At 43.7% G+C, this 19,385-nt stretch overlaps 1 protein-coding gene across 9 annotated transcripts in view; it reads right to left on the bottom strand.

Annotated features, from left to right (window-relative positions):
• Positions 1 to 19,385, bottom strand: part of sema5ba (sema domain, seven thrombospondin repeats (type 1 and type 1-like), transmembrane domain (TM) and short cytoplasmic domain, (semaphorin) 5Ba) — a 185,419-nt gene that overhangs the window by 14,783 nt on the left and 151,251 nt on the right. For all 9 annotated transcript variants that reach the window (XR_003985282.1, XM_030428592.1, XM_030428591.1 and 6 more), the window contains 6 exons: positions 10,213 to 10,330; positions 9,609 to 9,793; positions 7,861 to 8,004; positions 7,109 to 7,256; positions 6,385 to 6,610; positions 4,594 to 4,806 (listed from right to left, as the gene is read on the bottom strand). Coding sequence is in view for 8 of the 9 variants with exons in the window: in XM_030428592.1 (XP_030284452.1) it covers positions 4,594 to 4,806; positions 6,385 to 6,610; positions 7,109 to 7,256; positions 7,861 to 8,004; positions 9,609 to 9,793; positions 10,213 to 10,330 (1,034 nt within the window). In the remaining variant the exon portion in view is untranslated. The remainder of the gene's footprint in view (positions 1 to 4,593; positions 4,807 to 6,384; positions 6,611 to 7,108; positions 7,257 to 7,860; positions 8,005 to 9,608; positions 9,794 to 10,212; positions 10,331 to 19,385) is intronic.

Genomic DNA, 19,385 nt, shown 5'->3' with positions numbered 1-19,385 from the left:
AGATGTACCTTAGAAAATTTAAACTATACTTCAACCTGTTGGAGCCCAGCTGGCTGACCTTCAGCAGGACTACAACCACATCAGAGAAAGAAAGGTCCTACAAGTATTCAACACATTCTCTCTGTTCATATCCAAGATTATATTTGCTTTGTCCTGGCCTACAGCTGCATAGATTTAAGGCTTCAGAGGGGACTGCTTATGTGTCATCTGTGGTTATCAGAGCATGACTGACTGACTGACTGACTGACTGACTGGCTGGTGTCCGTCTGATTGATGGACAGCAGTGGCGTTGCCAGGTAACATCACAGTGCTGCTCAAACTCCATTAGCTGAGTGGTTTATTGTGACGCTTGAGTGCGAAGCAGGCTGTGACCACTTAACTCTGACTAGCTCTCACGGCCAGCCACTGCTCTGCCTGACCGACTCTCTGAACAACTGGCTGCTTCTCTGGCTGACTGAGCGTCTGACTCACTGAACTACTAAACGACCCACCTACTGCTGACTGACATACCACTTGTATAACTCTCTTACTGGCTGACTTGCTGTGTTCACTCATGTTCAGAAATATATAACATTCTCCAAAAACTTTCATTTGAATTGAATTAACCACATTTACTGCCAAAGCTGAAGATCTGACACTTTGACTTGAATCACCTGAACACAATGAAAATGAGACAGCAGGCAGGCATGGCATGTTTACTTAACTTTTACTGAAAAGATCTGACTCAAGACAACATTTTAGACTTGACATGGACTGACATGAGACTTGACTTGGACTTGGACCTAAGTGACTTAAGTTGGAAAGACTTGACTTTAGACTTGTCTTCGACAGACTTGAGACTTAGCTTGTATTTGTCTTGAAGTGACTTGAAACCTAGCGTGGACTGACTTGTGTCTTGACTTGGACTTCAAAACATTTAAAAACAACTCTGTGTCACGCTGATGTTCAAATCCTTTTAATTGTCACACCTGAAAACCTACTACTCACTTGAAGTTTGCCAATGAAGACTTGACAGTTGACTTGAGACTGGCTTTTATCATATTTCACGTTGGACTTGGACTTGTCTCAGTTGACTTGAGAGGTGACTTGAACTTACATAAAGACTCAGTCCTGTGATACAGAGATTGATATAAAAAACATGCAAGGATGAAAACTGAACTACTAATTATTTCAAAAGCTTCTAAAAGCTGAATGTGTCCTGTTGCCTGCAGGGACAGATCTGTTCATCTGATGTCATGTGGGGATCTTCACTTGAAGAGCTGTTTTTCAAATCAGAAGTTCTTATAATAAAACTCATAATTTCACTGGGATTCACCACCTGACTCAATGACACCCTGACTTTACTATTCATTTCATTCTCTTCGGCAGGATATATTGCCCCCATCCTTTTATCTAATCTATCTCATCATCAATTGCTATTTTGGACTCATTCTGTCTTTTGTCAGTGGCCTTGTCCTCCCCGTCTGTCTCGTCAGGACAGGCGCAGTGAGACCAGTTGTGCCCGTGACTCTCATTGCAAGGAAGTAACCAAGGTCGCTTTCTCTGGGCCTCCTCAGGTTACAGGAGCTTCAGTTGCTAGGCTAATCGCAAAGGTTGTTATCTGAATACAAACAACTGACATTTAAGTTACACCACAGGCATCTGATCAGCTGTGCACCAACCAATCATAATTCATTCATTCATAAGGTAAGAGTCATGAGTATTTGAGTCAAGCTCTTGGGAGGAAAGAGGACATTTTTCTAATGCTGCCTATTATGTGTGTGTGTGTGTGTGTGTTTTTTTACCTGTCCTGAGACTGGTTTTAATAAGATTGGCCTGCTAATTTGTGGCCAGCAGAGTTCTGGGTCAACTGATTATGGTCTGATGAGGAGTTTTAAATAGATAACTTAATTTGTCCAAGGACTCTCTGCACTGCTGCAGCTGTTGGTAACCATTAGCTGATGAAGCTAATGATCCACTCAGCAGTATTTTACTACCACCATCTCCATCACTCCCTGTCTCCATTTCTGTCTCACAGTGTGACTTCTCTTTATGAACCAATAATATACTGAAGAAGTTAGAAAAAAGCCAAGATATTCTTTATCTTCACTTGATTTAATTGTTTGTAACTTCATCGAAGTTGTTTTGGCAAATTGTTGGAACAACTTGATGGTAAATAAAAAACCAGCACGTGAAGTATTCATATCTTCAAACTCTTTTAAGTCTATCAAATAGCATGATTAAAGTTCACTGCAGACGTTGGTTGATCCAAATCCAGATTAATGCTTTTGATCTAAGTTTAAGCCTTATTTGGAGCAAGTCTTTATTTGAGTGATTTCAAACAAGTGTTTGATATACATATCCTGGCTACATTACAGTATATCACAGCAGTTATCATCTATTAATGAAATGAAATAAACAGAATGATGCAAAAGGTCTGTTATGTGTCAGATTTGAACACCCCAGCAGACTGAGATTGATGTGCCCATCTCAGAAGACCCTATTTTTCATCAAAGTTTTCAGTTAACAAGGTCATCCTGCGTCAGGCACAGCACTGACCATACTTCATATAATAGAAAGTGAAGCCACAATAGTGAAAACATTTTTGATCATGCAAGTCCATGAAAATAACTGAAAGGAAGAATGAATGGTGAAACTACAGATTGTTTAATGCTCTTGTGATCAGATTTTTGTATTCTGAATAGACTCCTACCAGTTTTTTTTTTTTCTTGATTTGACTAATTTGATTTGATTTATGCTGGTGATAGTTCACTCCTAATTAATTTAGATAAACAGGATTTAATATAACAGCGACATGCGCACTTTGGATGGCTCCAGCTCTGTGGCCACTGCATCGAATAAATCTACACAATTTCTCCAGGCATGGAGTAATTGACCCCTGGAGATTCAAACATCCAAACAGTTTTGCCTCGACTCCCCAGCACATGAAATGTAGTCCTGAATTGATTGGTTTTCTACTAGATAGTAAATTGCTTCCCCTAATAACTAAAGTGCAGTATTAAAGTATAGTCATATCAGACCACAGTCCGGCATTATTGAAGGGCCGCTCTGCAGCAAACATTTTCCCCAGGCGCACATGGTGCCTTAATCCAAGGCCTCTGGCAGATCAGGATTTTATCTGGTTCATAAATGCACAAATTGACCTTTGCCTGAAACAAATAGATCCCTGGAGATAGGCTACAACAAATTTAAAAGCTTATGTGAGAACAAAATGAGCGAAACTAAACGGAAATCAATATGTATCACAGCATGAATGGACAGAATTAAAACTAGGCAAGATACTACATCCGGACCAGAGCTGTTTTATTGCTGGGAGACAGCTATTCAGTCAGCTTCTTATTTAATGTGATTTATTCACCCAGCAATAACATTAATCCAGAGAATTTAATAGCTTTTGATGCCCACAAAGCATTTGATAGGACTGAATATTCCTGTGTGGTCACAGTATTTCAGAGGCTTGTCTTTGGCCCCACATTTTGTTCCTGGATTGTAATTTTGTATACCTCAAGCATTCGTACGAACAAATAACAGAATTTAAAAAAATTTACTTTACTTTTTTTCTGGAGAAAACTCAGGGTGGCCCTCTGTCCCCACAGAGTCATTGAACCCCTCATAATAATGCTAAAATATACTGTTAGTTTAGTTACGTACATAAGGTTTATACTCTACATACTTTCACCTTATGGAGATGATCTCTTCCTCTCCTGGTTAAAACTAAATTCCTCCATACTGGTTGCTCTTAAGATTATCCAACTTTGAGAGCGTTTTGGGAGGAAAAATCTATTTAACAAAGTGTCATCTCTTTCTGATAATGAAAAAGCATGTCACTCCAGTCTCACCCATTTCCACCAAGCCTTGATAAATTTACATATTGTATTTAGGCATGGGTGTAATCGGTGATCGGTGAAGCAGTAACTTGTGACAGCATTTGATAAGCCAAATGTCTGAACACTACATCCACCTCTACTGGGTATGAAAACCAAGAGCGAGAAAGAACTGCCTGTGAAGGCAGAAACAGGAGGGAGGATCAGCTTGGCCAGAGTATACATTATGATTGGGCAACCAACCTCCATAAACTGACCCTCTGGGTGTCAGACCTGTCGCATTAAGAAGCTCCAGTCCGGTCTCTAATGGAACAATACTCCAGAATCACTGTGGTCTTTGTGCCCCAATACCCTATATTATGTATAATAGAAAACTTTACAAATAACCATAGTATACCCAATGAGCCCTTCCAGCCGTCCCCATCCTGTTGAACCTTCTGTCCCCCCCAAATCTTTATTTGATCACATATCCTACAATGTAAAAGTCAAATTGGCACCCTGCATTTAATCCATCCCGAGGGAAAAGAGGGCATGGGTCAACCCTCGCACCTGAGGACCTACTCCAGCTCTTAGCCAGGGCATTTGGTCAAGGGTAATGACTGGAGAACCAAACTATTTACTAGCTTCAAAAACTACTTCAACATAAGGCATCAAGTAAAGGTTATTTCTCCCTGTGGGCCGTCAGCTACCATGCAAACAGAGGCTATTCAATCAGATCAGAGGCAACCATTATTTATTTATTTTTTTTTTGACAAATGACATCACTCACCAGGACACGACTGGACGTTACAGTCTTGGTACTCCACAGGCGAGCCGCGGCATGCAACGGGGGCACTCTTTCCCTCTGGTCCAGCGCACGTTCGCCGACGGGTGCGGTAGCCTTTGGCACAACTCTGCGAGCAGCTCGACCAGGTCTCCCACGACGACCAGCCGGCGCCCGCCACTCTCACCACTGGTGTCTTCAGGAGCTCCTCGACGAGGGCTACAGAGAGAAAAAAAAGACCAGGTAAAAGACAGTTCCAGATGAGATGAAAGTCACAGAAGTGTATGCAGTGCTGTCAGACTGAGGGTCTAAAGAATTTAATATGAAGCATGCAGACTCTTTGAGCGCAAGTCACACAGTGGATACGACTTTGCCAGCAGGCATATTTCTCTGCTTGTCCTTCTCTCAAACTCTATCTGTGTCTCCTGTGCATCCCACAGTTCCCTGCTGTCGCTGTTTCATCTGTTTGTCAGAGTCGATGTGGCCCCCCCCCCAGGAGGCCGACAGGGGGAGACGGGTAATCGATTCAGGAGAGGGGGGCATGAAAAAGCCACCGGTGGGGAGCAGCGGACTGTGACCCTGTGTAGCTCTCTGTGTGTCGGTGTGTGTGTGTGGGAGTGCTGGACTGTGACCCCGTCGCTAACAGCATGTAGGGGAGCTAACAGGTCTAACAGGGGACCGTTCACCATGTCAGGCTCTCACTGGAAGAAATCTTCACACACTGATGCCTCCTGTTCAAACAGGAGGGAGAATATCTATGTGAGGTAGCTATATGTGTCTCTGCGTAGATACAGATAACAGATTATTATCCTATTGACATTTACCCACACATAGACTAAAGAAATCTCCTCGGACTAATCTTTTCCCTCTCCGCACATTTCCTTTTCTATCGACTTCCAATTAAAGCTCCAAAAATCCACAAAGATTTCAGGCTTTCACTATTTATTCATATATATATTCATTCAGCAGCGGCGTCCCGCAGGTGGAAACTGGAGCGCTAGGCTTGAATTGACAATCAGTCATCAAGTAACATTTTCACTTTAACGTCTGTTTATTCATACTGCAGCATCACCCCGGGGAGTTTCTGCACTGATTACAGAATAAATGAAACCATCAGACACACACCTCCATCCGGCCTCCATTTGATAATGTTAAAGCCCACATGCCAAACTCACAGTGGGGGCAGCAGGGTGAGGAGAGCTCGGGCCTGTAAGAACTGGATAACCAGTGCAGAGAGAACTTAAAGAGTGCAAAGGAGTATCAGGTGAAAAAAAGCACCCAAGGGTCTGTATGTCGTCCACTAAACTGAGTTGACCACACACAGCTGACTTCCAAAGATTTGTTGGTTGAGGTCCCTTTAAATGGAAATTCTAGTAGTTTTGATCCTGGGCCGTTTATTTACATGTTTAGTTGTGTAAATGATTAATACCTTCCCTTAAGTTTTTGAATCAGTCAGTCGATCACCTCAGCTTCAATGAATGCAACATAACTTAACCATGACCATCAAAGTTATGCCCAGGAAAAGTGCTTGTTTTTGTCACTAATGGCTGAGGTTGCCAAGTGTCTGACAACATTAAAGAAATGGTTCCTTCAGTGGGAGCCCTTTTTGTGAAACAATAAGATCCATTTTGAAACTGGAAACACTTTTGCTTCAGGAGAATCTGCTTCAGATAAAAACTGAGTGGTACAACTTCTTAGATATCATAGATATGAATACAATTTTAGATTAGTTCTCTCTAAAACACTGAATTTCTTTTATTAACACACATCCTGAGAGCAGATCCCATCTGAACTTACTATCTGTCTCGCAGGCTGCTGTACCATCGTTGGGACAGTAGCGCGTCTCCACCTTCCTGCGTCCGATCTGCAGCTCGTGGGGATCGGACAGGTGGGCCCGGCACATGTAGCGCATCCTCTGCTCCTGACGAGCTCCACCCTGAGTCACGTTGACGGGCATCCAGGGGGTCCAAGGTGTGTTCCTCTTCACCTCTGGACACGCCTCCAGGTTACAGGCCTTGTACTCCTGAATGAGGAGGTGGCAGATGTCAGGGAAGTTTGAATATACAAAACCAAACTCAATTTGAGAGTCCAGATGTTTATATCACTGTTAAAATGGAGCCAAAACTGAGCTCCAGATGGTCCCCAGAGACACTGACATTTAACAGACATTTTTTGGAAATGTGCTGTCACTATACCGACTCTGACAGCTGAGCTATTCAAGGCCAGGAGAGAAGATCAAAAACACGTCTGTATTCATTTCTGCTGTCACTTGCGTACCTATGAAATGATTTTGCCCTCACAAGTGTTGCCGTTCAGAAGCACACAGTTGAAGTGAAATACATATAAATGATATTCTTTTCTCACAGAGCTACAGCAACAGCGTGTCGCTGAAAGAAAATCAACTATTTTCTTTTCTCCTTAAACTACTAAATGTCTGCTTATGAGCCTACGAGCTCTGTCACAGAGGGAGGCTGACAGATGTTCTTCTACGTCTTTGTGTGTTTTTCTGTGTGCCTCCTACCAGCGCACATCCCGGGCAGCTGTTTCCATTCTCGCAGGTGCGGACCCTGGAATGGACGCCTCCCCCACACTCAGTGCTGCACTTTGTCCAGGAGCCCCACGGGGACCAGAAGATTGGCTGAGGACAGGACACCCCTTCATTACAGAACCTGTGGAGATGGCAGCAGGGAAAGAGCAGGGTTTTAAGAGGACTGATTGGAACAGAAATACAGACGCAGCGATGGCTCTAGATTTGAGATTGGGACTAGAGTCTGACTTGAATCATAAAAATGATGGATCAAGACTTGACTTACAGTTGACCTGCTTGAGACCTGATTTGTGACTTGAAAGCAAAAAACTGAAGTGTTTCAAGCGTCAAGTTTTGATCCGGTCAATAAGCACAGAACAATAAAAACAGCCCCCATCAGAACGATGACTGTCATTTGTCCACTTGTTTGTTCACTTCACTTCTTGATGGCTACCTTTTCCCAATAACAACCAAGTACTTCTACCTGCCTAAACCTGCTTGTCCTGACACCTGATTAAATGGCTTATATGTTAACACTGACATGAAGGCAATGATAAACAACCGATTATGTTATTTAAAATATAAACTTGCAAAAAAAATAAAAGGCAGCTCTGGTATCAGTTATTAATCTGCTTGAAGAAGACTGGATAATCTAATCTCGATATAATAAGCCTGAGTTTAGTGTTTGACTGGGAGAAGATATGATCACCAGCAGCGACTCTACCGACACATCTAGTTCCTCTCACCTCTCGTCTCTGCTCGGCCCCACACACACGCGGCCGCCGTGTCTGGGTGACGGGTTGTTGCAAGAACGCTGGCGCAGCTCGAAGCCCGTACCACAGGTTGTGCTGCACTGTCCCCATGACGACCAAGGCGTCCAGCCTCCATTTCTATGGCAACAAACACAGGAGAAAGTATTAGCAACCTGTTTCACAATGCGTCCAATACCTGCATAATTATTCACCATTCTTTTAGTGTTATTCCTTCACAGGGGGGAAAAGAAATAAACTGCTTTTTTGGCGCTGTCTGATCATTACTGTGATTCTGAGCTTCCAGAAACAGAAGAACACAGGGAGCTCATTCTGACTGGGAGACATTCATTCAATTTGCTTAAGTGCTTTGTTCCTGGGTAGCACTTCTCATGATTTAATTGCCACTTTCTGCAAATGCACAATTCAATTTCGACACCAAGGATTAAATCTGGCACGGCCATCCAGTGGGATGGAGGTGGCGGTGCTCTTCGTCTCTGCTCTGCTCTCTGTAACACTGATTGGCCAATTCCCCTGCAGACAGAGGCACTGAGAGGTGTCACAAGGAGAACCTGGATGTCACCTACATTTTCTAACAAGATTCCTCACGTTCATGATCTTTGCCTCGTTCTGTCGGCGTGTAAATTGTGCCCTGCTGTGGATGCTTCAAAGTCAATCAGGACATTGCCTTTACAATAGCAGAGTTTAAGAAAAGATTGTTAGAATCCTCCTGATCCTGGACCAGACTCATTTGCAGAATGACAGGTTTTTATGTGCTCAATCATAGCGCTGTAATAATTTAAACTTGACGATGTCCAGTGTGCTGGGCCAGAACACGTCATAGCCTCAGCAAACCTCCATCTGTACTGTACATCTATTATCGTATACTGCAAATCCACAGCTTCTGCTTTGCTTTAGGCAAAGTACATTCAATAACGAAAAAAAACAGCGAAGTGTTCTACTTAAGCAACAGTTAAAATGAATTGAAGAGAATAATACAAATGAAATAAAATACAAAAAGACAAGAAAATAACAGACAAGAATACAGGAACAGGACAGTAAGACCAAATGTAGCAGAGGAAACATGCAGCAGAGAAGAGAATAAATCTGCATCGTCACTGAAAGCAGCTTCACCATCTTTTGGTTCTGACCCGAGGAACTACAGACCGACTGCTTCCTAAAGATCTCAGGGACCTGCTGGGCTTCTATTCTTCAAGCATATCAGAAATGTAATTTGCCACGAGGCATCTTAAGTAATTTATAGAGTAGCAACGGCACTTTAGAATCTGTTCTATAAAGATTTAAGGGGGAGATTGAATGTTCCCTGTTCTCCCGGTTCTCCCGGGCATTTCTCAATGTGCTGCAGCTCTTCTAATTATCAGCTTCAGAAGACAGGAGAGAGACTGTTGTAACATGCTGGATACGAAGGAATTGAGGGGCTTCTCTTAATCTTGTCTGGACAGCATACTGTAAGTTCTTGTTTTCATTTCCAAAGGCAGATTTAGATACTGCCCGGATGTGATGTGGACATCGGGGTCGATACCATTCAGTCCCTCCTCCTCGTCAGCTCATACAGTGATTACTTTCTTGTGTTTTCTCTATTGAGTGAAAACATCTTTTCAATTACCGCATCAAACTTGTAGCTAGTATGAAACCTTTATTGTGTTAAATATGCCCAGAAATGAAAAATAAATGTTATTATGAAGATTATGTGTGGTGGTGGTGGTTGTTGGTCTTTTCCCTACCTGGAGCAGTTGGAGACTTCGATGGTGGGGCCCTCGCAGTTCTTGCCTCCGCACCGAGGGGCGGGGCTGTCACAAGACCTGGAGCGGCACAAACAGGAGCTCATGCCATCCACACCATCATCGTTGTTGCAGGGTTGCCATGGCGCCCAGGGTCCGAAGACCCCATTGGTCGTCTGGTTCCTCAGCTGGAAAACAAACATCGGCCGTGACGAGAGTGAGATCAGGCGGTTATTAAACCGTCCAACAGCTCAGCGTGGAAAAGAAGTAGGTACAGAGAGCAGGATGTTTACTTCTAAGACAGAAAGTAAATGTTTTCAGAGGATTATAAAGGGAATACATTTACTGCACTTCACTTCATTTCAACCCATTTCAGTCCAGTATAATCTTATCCATTCCATGTCCAATTCACCTAGTGCTCTTCCTCTGCCAGTCCTAAATCATGCCCTGTCTTGTACAACACATACTCAGAGTCGTTAGTCATAGATGACACCAGCTGCTGTGACATATGTGCGATGACCTCAACAGGGCGCCGGGGAGTAGTCTCCCCCTGAGGACAGATGTGACACCTTTCTCACGGTGAATGCTGCAATGACGTAATTCTTACCGGACAAACGGTGATGTTCTGTTTCCACTGGCTCATGTTGGAGCTGTCCTCCAGTGTGGTGCATCTGCGCTGCCTGAAGTCCCAGCCGCAGTAGGGGTCCCTCGCCTCCAAGCACAGCCTGCAGGGGGCAGAGAGAGAGAGACAGAGATAGTGGGGAGTGAGTAGTGTAATCATCAGAAAGGCAGTCAGTTTAACATCTGTGTTCCCTGGAGAGATGGAATATAATCACCCAAAAATATCAAATAAATAGATGAGCAAACAAGTATGGAGAAAAGGGCAATTTCTGTGACTGAACATGATACATTTTTCAAAGATACTGAACATCAAATTTAAACAACATTTTCTCCAGAGAAAGAAGGAAAGAACTGCCGATGCAATCAGAATCAAATGATAAGTGAAGATAAGCAAAGCAGAATAAAACTTAATAAAAGGAGCATAGACACTGGCTTCTTTGGCTGGTTTATTTCTGCCTAAACAAACTACATAATAAAAAACTCTTTGTTTTCATGACTGAATAAACGGAACAAACAAACTGACCTTAAAGGACGATACAGTTTCATACTGTTTTACTTTGTTTACATGTGGCGGACCCTGCCACCTTTCTAGCTTCAAACAGAGTTCTGGGACCTTATTTTCCTCTGAGAACAGCTTGTTTATTCACTGATGGAAAACATTTGTATTATCACCTTATCATTATTTTTTCTCCAAAACTACAAAGTGCTGCTTTGATTCGTAGATCGCCTTTCAAAACCAGTTAAAAGGAGCTGCACAATGCAAAACAACCTCTCCATAACACAACACAGGAGGGCTAGCTCCTCAGGTCAAGACTCTGCTGTCCTCTTACATCTGAAGGAGAAAAATCATTACCTTTGAGGAAGACACCTAGCCCAAGCAACCAACATGAGGGCCGTTTGGGTCAACGACCCACAAGTGGCCCTGACGACTCTGAAACTCAGAGCTCACATGCGTCCTCAATGACTCTGTCAGGACACTCCCACACAGAGGTTATAAGCCTGCAACTCCTGTCCAGTTAGTTAGAACTGAAGAAGCCTCCTGGATGAGAGGTGAAACTGAAACACGATACAGCACTTGGAGAGAATTACAATGAACAAGTCTGGAGGAGACAAACACATGAATAAACCATGTAGATAGACGTGATTGTACATATACTGCTGTGTGAACATGATTATGCTCCTCTGGACATTCGTGAGACATTTTTGTGTATCTCAGGGCAGGGTGCCACTGCTATCAGGGAGCGTCGCCCCTTTAGAGGGTTTTTTGGCTTGCAGTGTTGTATGTATGCGTGGAGTGTGGCAATTGGTATCCACATGACCCAAGGTTTCGCGGCAGATCATTGCATTGTAACGAGATGATCAGTGTGATTTACCTCACCTGTTAATCCTTATATCATGGCTGATCGGTGCATTTTACTATACTAAAAGTGGATTTAGTGTTAAGCTTCTGTTTAAATAAACAGAAATAGAGACATGTAAAATATAAAGTATACAAAAGTGAAAAACTAAGCAAATAAAGTAAAGACAGTTACAACTTTTACTATTAGATATTGCTATTATAGCTTCTGCCCTCAGGAGGAAGACAGTCGGAGTATGAGCCATGATGCTAATCCAGCTTGGTTTAAGGTTGCTCCTGGCTAATGTCTGGTCACAGGAAAAGGAAATGGACAATCTGGGACTCAGCCCGTCAAAACAGCGTGAAATCAGAGTATGATGTGCCCACAGAGACATGCCTCAACACCCACATCTCGGATCAAGCTGTTGCACCCGATGGGCGGATCCTGTTCTGAGCCGACAGAGTTCAGGACTACAGCTGGAAGAGGAGAGGTGGACTCATCGATGCTTGGTGCTCACACTCAGCCAACATTGATGGACAGTGTTACCATGATACAAATCTTTTGATATGAAGATGCAAAAGATACACTACGTATTTATGTATATCTATCTATCTATCTATCTATCTATCTATCTATCTATCTATCTATCTATCTATCTATATATATGTATGTATGTTCTGTCATTTGTGTAGCATAAAGGAGTTTACAGTCTTTCATTTTGCTATGCAACCCTGTGTTGTATAATGATGAATTCATTACGCTGTACCTCGTGAAACACGCGGGCACCACAGTGACTAAGCCACATCAAACACCCCGGCCTCAGACCTGCTGTACGGCTCATTCATCACAAAGAACTGAAAGACAACAAAATCAGACTTTGGGTGTTTTCCCTCAGCTCTCACACAAACAGCACTAGCACGCTACATCACCCAAACAGTGATTAAATATTTGTAAGCTCCTCCAGTAAAACAGAGGCTTAATGATGGCTAATTAAATCTAAAGCTGTTAATGACGAGGCTAAGCCGCCAGAGCTGATCTGGATGCCTCAGGAACGCTGGATAAAAGCATCGACCGAATATCCGCTCTCTCTCAAAGACTCCCCTTCGCTTTCTGCTTCCCTTCCTCTCCTTCATATCCCTCTTTTGTCTCTCCGTCTCTGTCTTCAACTGTCCTCCCTCTCACAGCGCCGCAGGTTCCCTTCCTCCTTGCTCTCCATTCAGCTGAAAGGAGAGACTCTTGTTGTTGTTGTGTTTTTTCTCTCTCTCCTGGCACAGACTTTCGTGGTTTATTTGAAGAGCCCTGTAGTGTTTTAGCCCGGAGGGTGAGGAATCTCCAAGTGTTGATACAGCTCTCTCTGCCAGGTCTGGGGCTCCGTGGTGAACCCGGGGTCGGCTTAGATCCAATAAAGACATTACTGCGGAGCCAGCACATCAGAGGTGACCCCACAGAGAGAGAGAGAGCGAGCACAGGAGGGCAGAGGAGAGAGAGAGAGAGAGAGAGAGAGAGAGGGGCCATGTCGGCTGATCTGTGGCAGACTACCTTCATGGTCGAGACGCGTCCGCCGATAACCTTCTTGTGTGTTACTTTAATTAAGTGAGTCTATTACAGCGCCGCCGGATGCGATCTCCAATACAGATGAAACAATAATCATAATGAGGTCGGCCACAAATTCACAGTTCAGTGAACCCGATAGTTCATTTGAAAGGGCGGAGGGAGGAGCGCTGCCATTTTGGATCAAGGTCGGCGATATTGTATCCGAGACGGTTTGATGAGTGGCCTTGCTTCGTCATCGCGGCTCCTTCATTTTACTTGGTGATTACCAGCACACTCACCTTTCAACACACACTCACACATGCACGCACACACACACACATACACACGCATTGCAGGGATCAGCTAAGCGGAACAATTAAAATGAGTGTGTGCTTCAAGGATGGAATAAATAATGTTATATGAAAGGGAAAGGTGTGAGGGGTTTGAGGCCTAATTATTTCTGGGTAAAGTGTGCTGAGAGGCAGGCTGGGGGGCGTCTGACCTCGGGGAACGACACATTTAGTTCTGGATTCACCCTGCTGGTATCAATTTAAGAGAAATAAAAACTCTTAACAAATTAGTTAACAAATGAGAAAAGTAGTAAGAGTGCTAATCACTCCCTCGTCTCAACGTCTGTGAGTTTGTTGAAAGTGTTGCCACAGGTTGATGATATTTACACGGTTTGTTGTACGACACAAAACACATCATTAAATGTCCCACAGTTTAATTACAAAGCTCTGCCGTGTGTTAAAACAGCGGTTGCTAACAGGTGTCTAATTGAGATTACAGAGGTTGTCGGGGACGTTACATGTCATCACAGCAAACACAGAGACTCATCTACTCATAAGTCTGTCTTTAAAGGATGAGGATCAGTATATATAAAATTTGTATAGCAATAGCAATTGTGTAGTAAGTGGTGACGTTTAAGTCATGTGACTGTGATGCAGTCTGTAAGAGCCTAACAGCTTTTTACTGCTAGAGATTTAATTTACGCTTCAAAAATCACAATCTATGAAGATTATCTTGATGTTTCATGAACTAAATCCCACAGAGGTAACCAGAGCTGCGCCAACTTCATTTAACTTCGTATCAAAAACACGTCATCCCTACATTCCTTTATATAAGGTCTGCCAGTAGCTGGTCTGCTTCAGTCTTCCCACTAAAATCCACACCCAGTTGAATTTAGAACTTTGTCCCTGGTCCCCTCAGTGCTTTGATGCACCATTTTGCCTAAAGTATGTGGATGCATTCTTTTGTGACCTTTCTGCCTGAAACTTGGCATAAAGTTTTGGGCATGTCTACTTAGTTCCAATTAAGGCTACGGCATATAAACTTATTTAATCAGGTAGTTCAGGAGAAAATTATTGAAAAGAGAAACCTGAGAACAAGAAACAGTTGACACGATCTCGTCTCGGGACATATTGACGTATTTGTGTTTTTGTATGCTTCTTCTGGATTTTGGATTCGACCTGTGAAGATATGCTAGATCTTCACAGATTGAAATCTGAAATCCATAACCTCTCTTTACTGTGTTTCGTCCAGCCAAGCTGGGCGCTACACTGCCAGCATCTCACTGCATATGTGAAACATTATTTCGCTGCTCTGGTGTTTGACTGCTCTGACAAGCTGGCTGGCAAAAAGTGCTGAGCTCTGATGGTAAAGACTCCGTAATTTCTCCATGAGCAAAGAGTGGCAAACAAATCATTCAGCTCGCAGCTTCTCATTTTGAGCCCGCGCTGAGCAAGTCGAACATTGGCGGCAGTAGGTCATATCAGCTGTCTCCAGTTAAGGAGAAGATGGGCCAAAGTAACACTTACACTGTTTGTGAGGTAAAAACATGAACAGATCACTCTATAACGTCACTGTATACCTGTGAGTGAGTGTTTCTGTAGTCCCAACAAATCAAACAGTGATACAGCCGCTCTTTAGCTGAGAGCACAGAAACTTCAGGACACATTCTTATAGTTAAACTTTCATTCATATCATATTGATAATTTAAGCAAGGGCCTTCAGTATTTAGATCGAGAACCTAAAAGAAAATAAAGGAAGTTTGGCTGAATTCAAAAGGCTGCAGCTTGTATTTCAATGATTCAGATACGTATTTAATCTTTAATATTGAGGTAAATAAATGTATTGGATTGACTCTGTTTTGGAGCTAATTAACTCGAGGACATCCCGCATATATAAAGCCAGTAAACAACCACAATCGCAGAAAAGCAAACGATGCGATTTTTAGACAATGCATCCCAAGCTCAAAACTAGGTAAATAATGAAATGTTTTTCCCAGTTTGGTGTAAACAAAATCGACCGGTCTGCAGAGCTCTGACCTCGACCTCATCCGACAGCTGTGGGACGAACAGGAATGCAGTGAAACACAGTGGTTGACCACACTAAAGATCTCGGGAGCAAACCCCTGCAGCCAGGTTCCAAAATGTGATTGAAAGCCTAAAACCAGAAGTGCGGAGGCTGTTATAACAGCAGATTAGGGCCCATGGTTTTGGAAAGACGTATCCAATTACATAAGAGTGTAAATCCCAAATGAGCGAGTCCCAAAAAAGTCAGTATGCATGCTACACCTGCTTGTTTTTTGAGACTGCTTTCCCACAATGCCATGCAGAGAGGAAAACAAGCAGCGGCTCACAGGTGCAACAACTGACTTTATTTGGTGGAACATTTGAGCGGGAGGCGAGTCCTGGTGTAAAATGGCTGCAAATGCAAGCTTGTTTACATTGGTATTGTGACCAGGTTTGTGTCAGGGTAATGTCCAGCGTGGAGGTTAGCTCACAGGCTGCTGGCGTTGTTTCCACAGAGAGGGATTTTGAAAAACACTAACACGCTGAGAGCCAAAGGGGAGAAGATTGCAGACTGAAATATTCAGCCAGTGGCAGGTTTATAACCGCAGTCTATGTCCAGTGAGTTGCACTGAGACGGACTATGTATCGCATACATAATGTATTCTATTAATACTGTATAATATGTGAAATGGAGACACAGCCCAGGTTTGCAGTCTCAGTATTTCTCCAATGATTTCCTCCACCAGGGGCCATTTAATAAAAGAGGATTTACTATTGGAGGGGAAAAAGAGGGCATACCAAGGCGTTTATCTCCCACCCTGACCTTTCTGCAGTTGCATAAAACACCAGCCAAGTGCTCCGTGCCTTCATGTCCTGACGTCTCACCGTTTCTTAAAAACAGGGCTGCTGTAAAAGTCAATTAGAGGCAGTGTGGGTGGAGAGAGGGCTGTGTGATGGGAATAGAAAAAGCTCATTTCTGTTACAGGCAGTGCAGAGGGACGTCAGCCCGGACAGCAGGCTGAGTCTGCAGATACACATGAATGTGAGGTATCTCGCCTTTATCACAGTGTGTGTGTGAGAGAGTGTGCACATAATCAAGTGTGTTTTCTGAATAGCCCTCCTTCTGTGTACACTGTGATGGCGTGTCTGTGGACGGTGCGTGTGCCGCCGTGGCTTTGACGCGTCTGCAGGGCAGCGGCTGATATTTAATTCAGCAGCGAGCTTGCCTGGTGGCACACTATATCAAAACAGAGGAGCCACGGAACATGACCTGTTAAATTTTAAACAGATCGAGCTGCAAAACCCAGCAGCCTATGTAACAGTATGTCTGGATGAGTGGCATCGTGAGATAAATCTGCTGGATTCTGTCCGTGGGGGAGTAATTGGCATTTAAATCGTTTGTGAACGCTGTAAAAACCAGCGTCTCCTTTTATCACTGCCCCTTTAACAACTAGACATAAAAACAATAGTTCACCTCGACTTTAATGACAGGCCGTCAGTATATAATTGCAAATATGATCACCAGAGCTGATAAATTATGGATTGGAATCAACCATTATTAGCTGTAGCACTGACACTCTGGGGATAAGTTTAGCAAAGACTGTCTGGAGGGTCTGCCTCAGTAAAAACATACGACCGCGTACACCGGCCCCTCTCCATCTCTGCTCAAGAGCGATGTCACTTTTTGAGCTGCTCTCAGGAGACCACCGCTGACAGGCGCTTGTTCCCCCGGGGCTTTTCTCCCCACTGTGCTGTGCTGAGCTGGCCATTCAGGAAGCCTGCTCATGATGAATCGGAAACACCCAGAACTCCTGCTAGCACTCAGCGCTAATACATCCAATTAAGCCCAGTTGGAGCCAGGCTGAAGACTGATGGTGGAAAACAAAAGTGAGATGGCTGTTTGCCACCGACTGCCTGCTGTCCTCCATGTAGAAATTTTAGCCCCTGGTGAATAAAAAGGAGCTGCATCATCACAGGGAAACAATGGGGAGGCAGCGACAAGACAGAGAGAGAGGACAAGAAAATAAAAGTTTATTCAGAGGAGAGGTAATAGATGGTAAACTGATGAAACTGGCAGAGAAGGACAAACAACACACTGACAGTAGAGAGGAACTAAACAAACATGAGGAGAGATAACACAAGACAAGAAAAGGTGAAGCAGCTGCACTGGACTGCTTTCACACTTGGCCCAGTTGCTCCATACCGTGCTAAAGGACTACTGTCCCTCCTGCCCAGTCCCCTGCTGGTCTGCATTCACATCGCTCCAGCCCGAACTGGGCCTGAGCACGGTTACCTCCTGTACATACGTGACCACGTTGGGTACTCTAACCCTACCTGTGCAAAGAAACTATACAGTGCCGAAGCACACCTAGCATACCGTGCCAGGGACAAGAAAGTGTACTATGCTTGAGCACGGTACGAAGCACTCACACTACTCAAACAAACTGGACATTGGGGGTCAAATGTGCTTGGGCACGGTACAGATTGCCTAGTGTGAGTGCTCTCGTAGTCAATACACCTGAATCCAGTACTGAATCTACAGTCCTTTGCAGGGTCACAAAAGGCTGGAGACATTTTATGCTGCTGATAAAAAAAGGGTTTTGGTTACCAATGAACCTGCATGTCTTTGGATTGTGGAAGAAACCTTGACTGGGTTTGAAGTGACAGCGTTAACCATTCCACCACCATGTCATCCTTCTTTTTGGATCCCTTACTGACCTTCTTTTAGGAATTGTAGACAACTAAAATGATGAGTAAATATAAGTGATACAGTTTGGAGTGGCAGCCTTCTCAATGTTTACAAGCTGTAGATTAAACCTGGAGAGTTGTGTTTGCATAAATTACTTAAGCCAAATGAAGGTCCTGATAATCTGCTAAAGTCATTGATATATACAAATTAAAGAAAAAACCAACGTGACGTATCTGTTGGATCACCACGTGCCATCAGAACAGCCTCAATGCATCTCAGCATTGATTCTACAAGTCTCCGGAACTCTTTCAAAGGACATTACTTTACATGGTGGTCGTCTCCCATTGGTGTTCAATTGTGTTGAGCTATGATTCGACTGTGAAGGCTATAGCATATGATTCATTTCATGCTCATACTCATCAAACTATTCTGTGTCCTATGTATGAGGCATTGTCACTGTGGAAGAGAACACTCTTATCAGTATAGAAATGTTTCATCACTCAGCACTGACCCTTCCCTGTTGGACGATCAGTGGACCCAAACCGTGCCAGAAAAATTGCCATTGCCATTCTGCTGTGTTCATGTCGGCGAACTCAGGCTTCGCGGATCTTCCGACTTCCAACTTGCAATAGAACACATCATAAGAATGCCCAGAGACCCAGCTTTGAGCTGCAATTGGTCAGAGGGACAAACGTCCCTGACCCCAGCTCACTTTGTTCTCATTCCTTCTCTTCCCCCCCCCCCCCCGGTCTCTCACAGGGGCTGACCTGCCGCCGAGCTCTCCTTCTGCTTGATCCTCTTCGGCTCAACATCTGTTCTGATTCCAACGATTGCAACTCGGCTGACACAATCACCTGGACTATTTCTGAAGATAAGACTTCCTAGCGAGAGAAGCCACCAGCATCTCCGAAAATGATCATATACGGAGCACAAGATTAAAAAATGTCTTTCAAAACTTTTGGAGTTCAGTAGAGTAGTAGAGTGCTATTTCCTTCCCCTACTTTGGTTGAATAGAGGAAACCAGCTTGTACACTGTCCAAACAACAGCCAAAGGTTTCATTTGGATCGATCACCAACGTCCTCACAGAATTGACTCGCTCGTCTTTCCAACCCATGGCAGTGACAATCAATGCCAGCTAAAATCAAAACGTTCAACCTGGGTGTTCTGTATGTCGCTCCTTTCTCAGTGAAAGGATTATGAGGTTTGATAAGATATTCATTTTCCTCTGAGCTAACCAAATCCAGATGGCCATTACTTGCTTGTTTTTATTTATTTTTCATCTAACAACCTTCCCCCCCTGAAAGG

The sequence above is a fragment of the Sparus aurata genome, chromosome 9, assembly GCF_900880675.1.
Source record: "Sparus aurata chromosome 9, fSpaAur1.1, whole genome shotgun sequence".
Classification (NCBI taxonomy): domain Eukaryota; kingdom Metazoa; phylum Chordata; class Actinopteri; order Spariformes; family Sparidae; genus Sparus; species Sparus aurata.
Note: the sequence above shows the minus strand (reverse complement) of the source record. Positions and strands in the feature narration are given on the sequence as shown.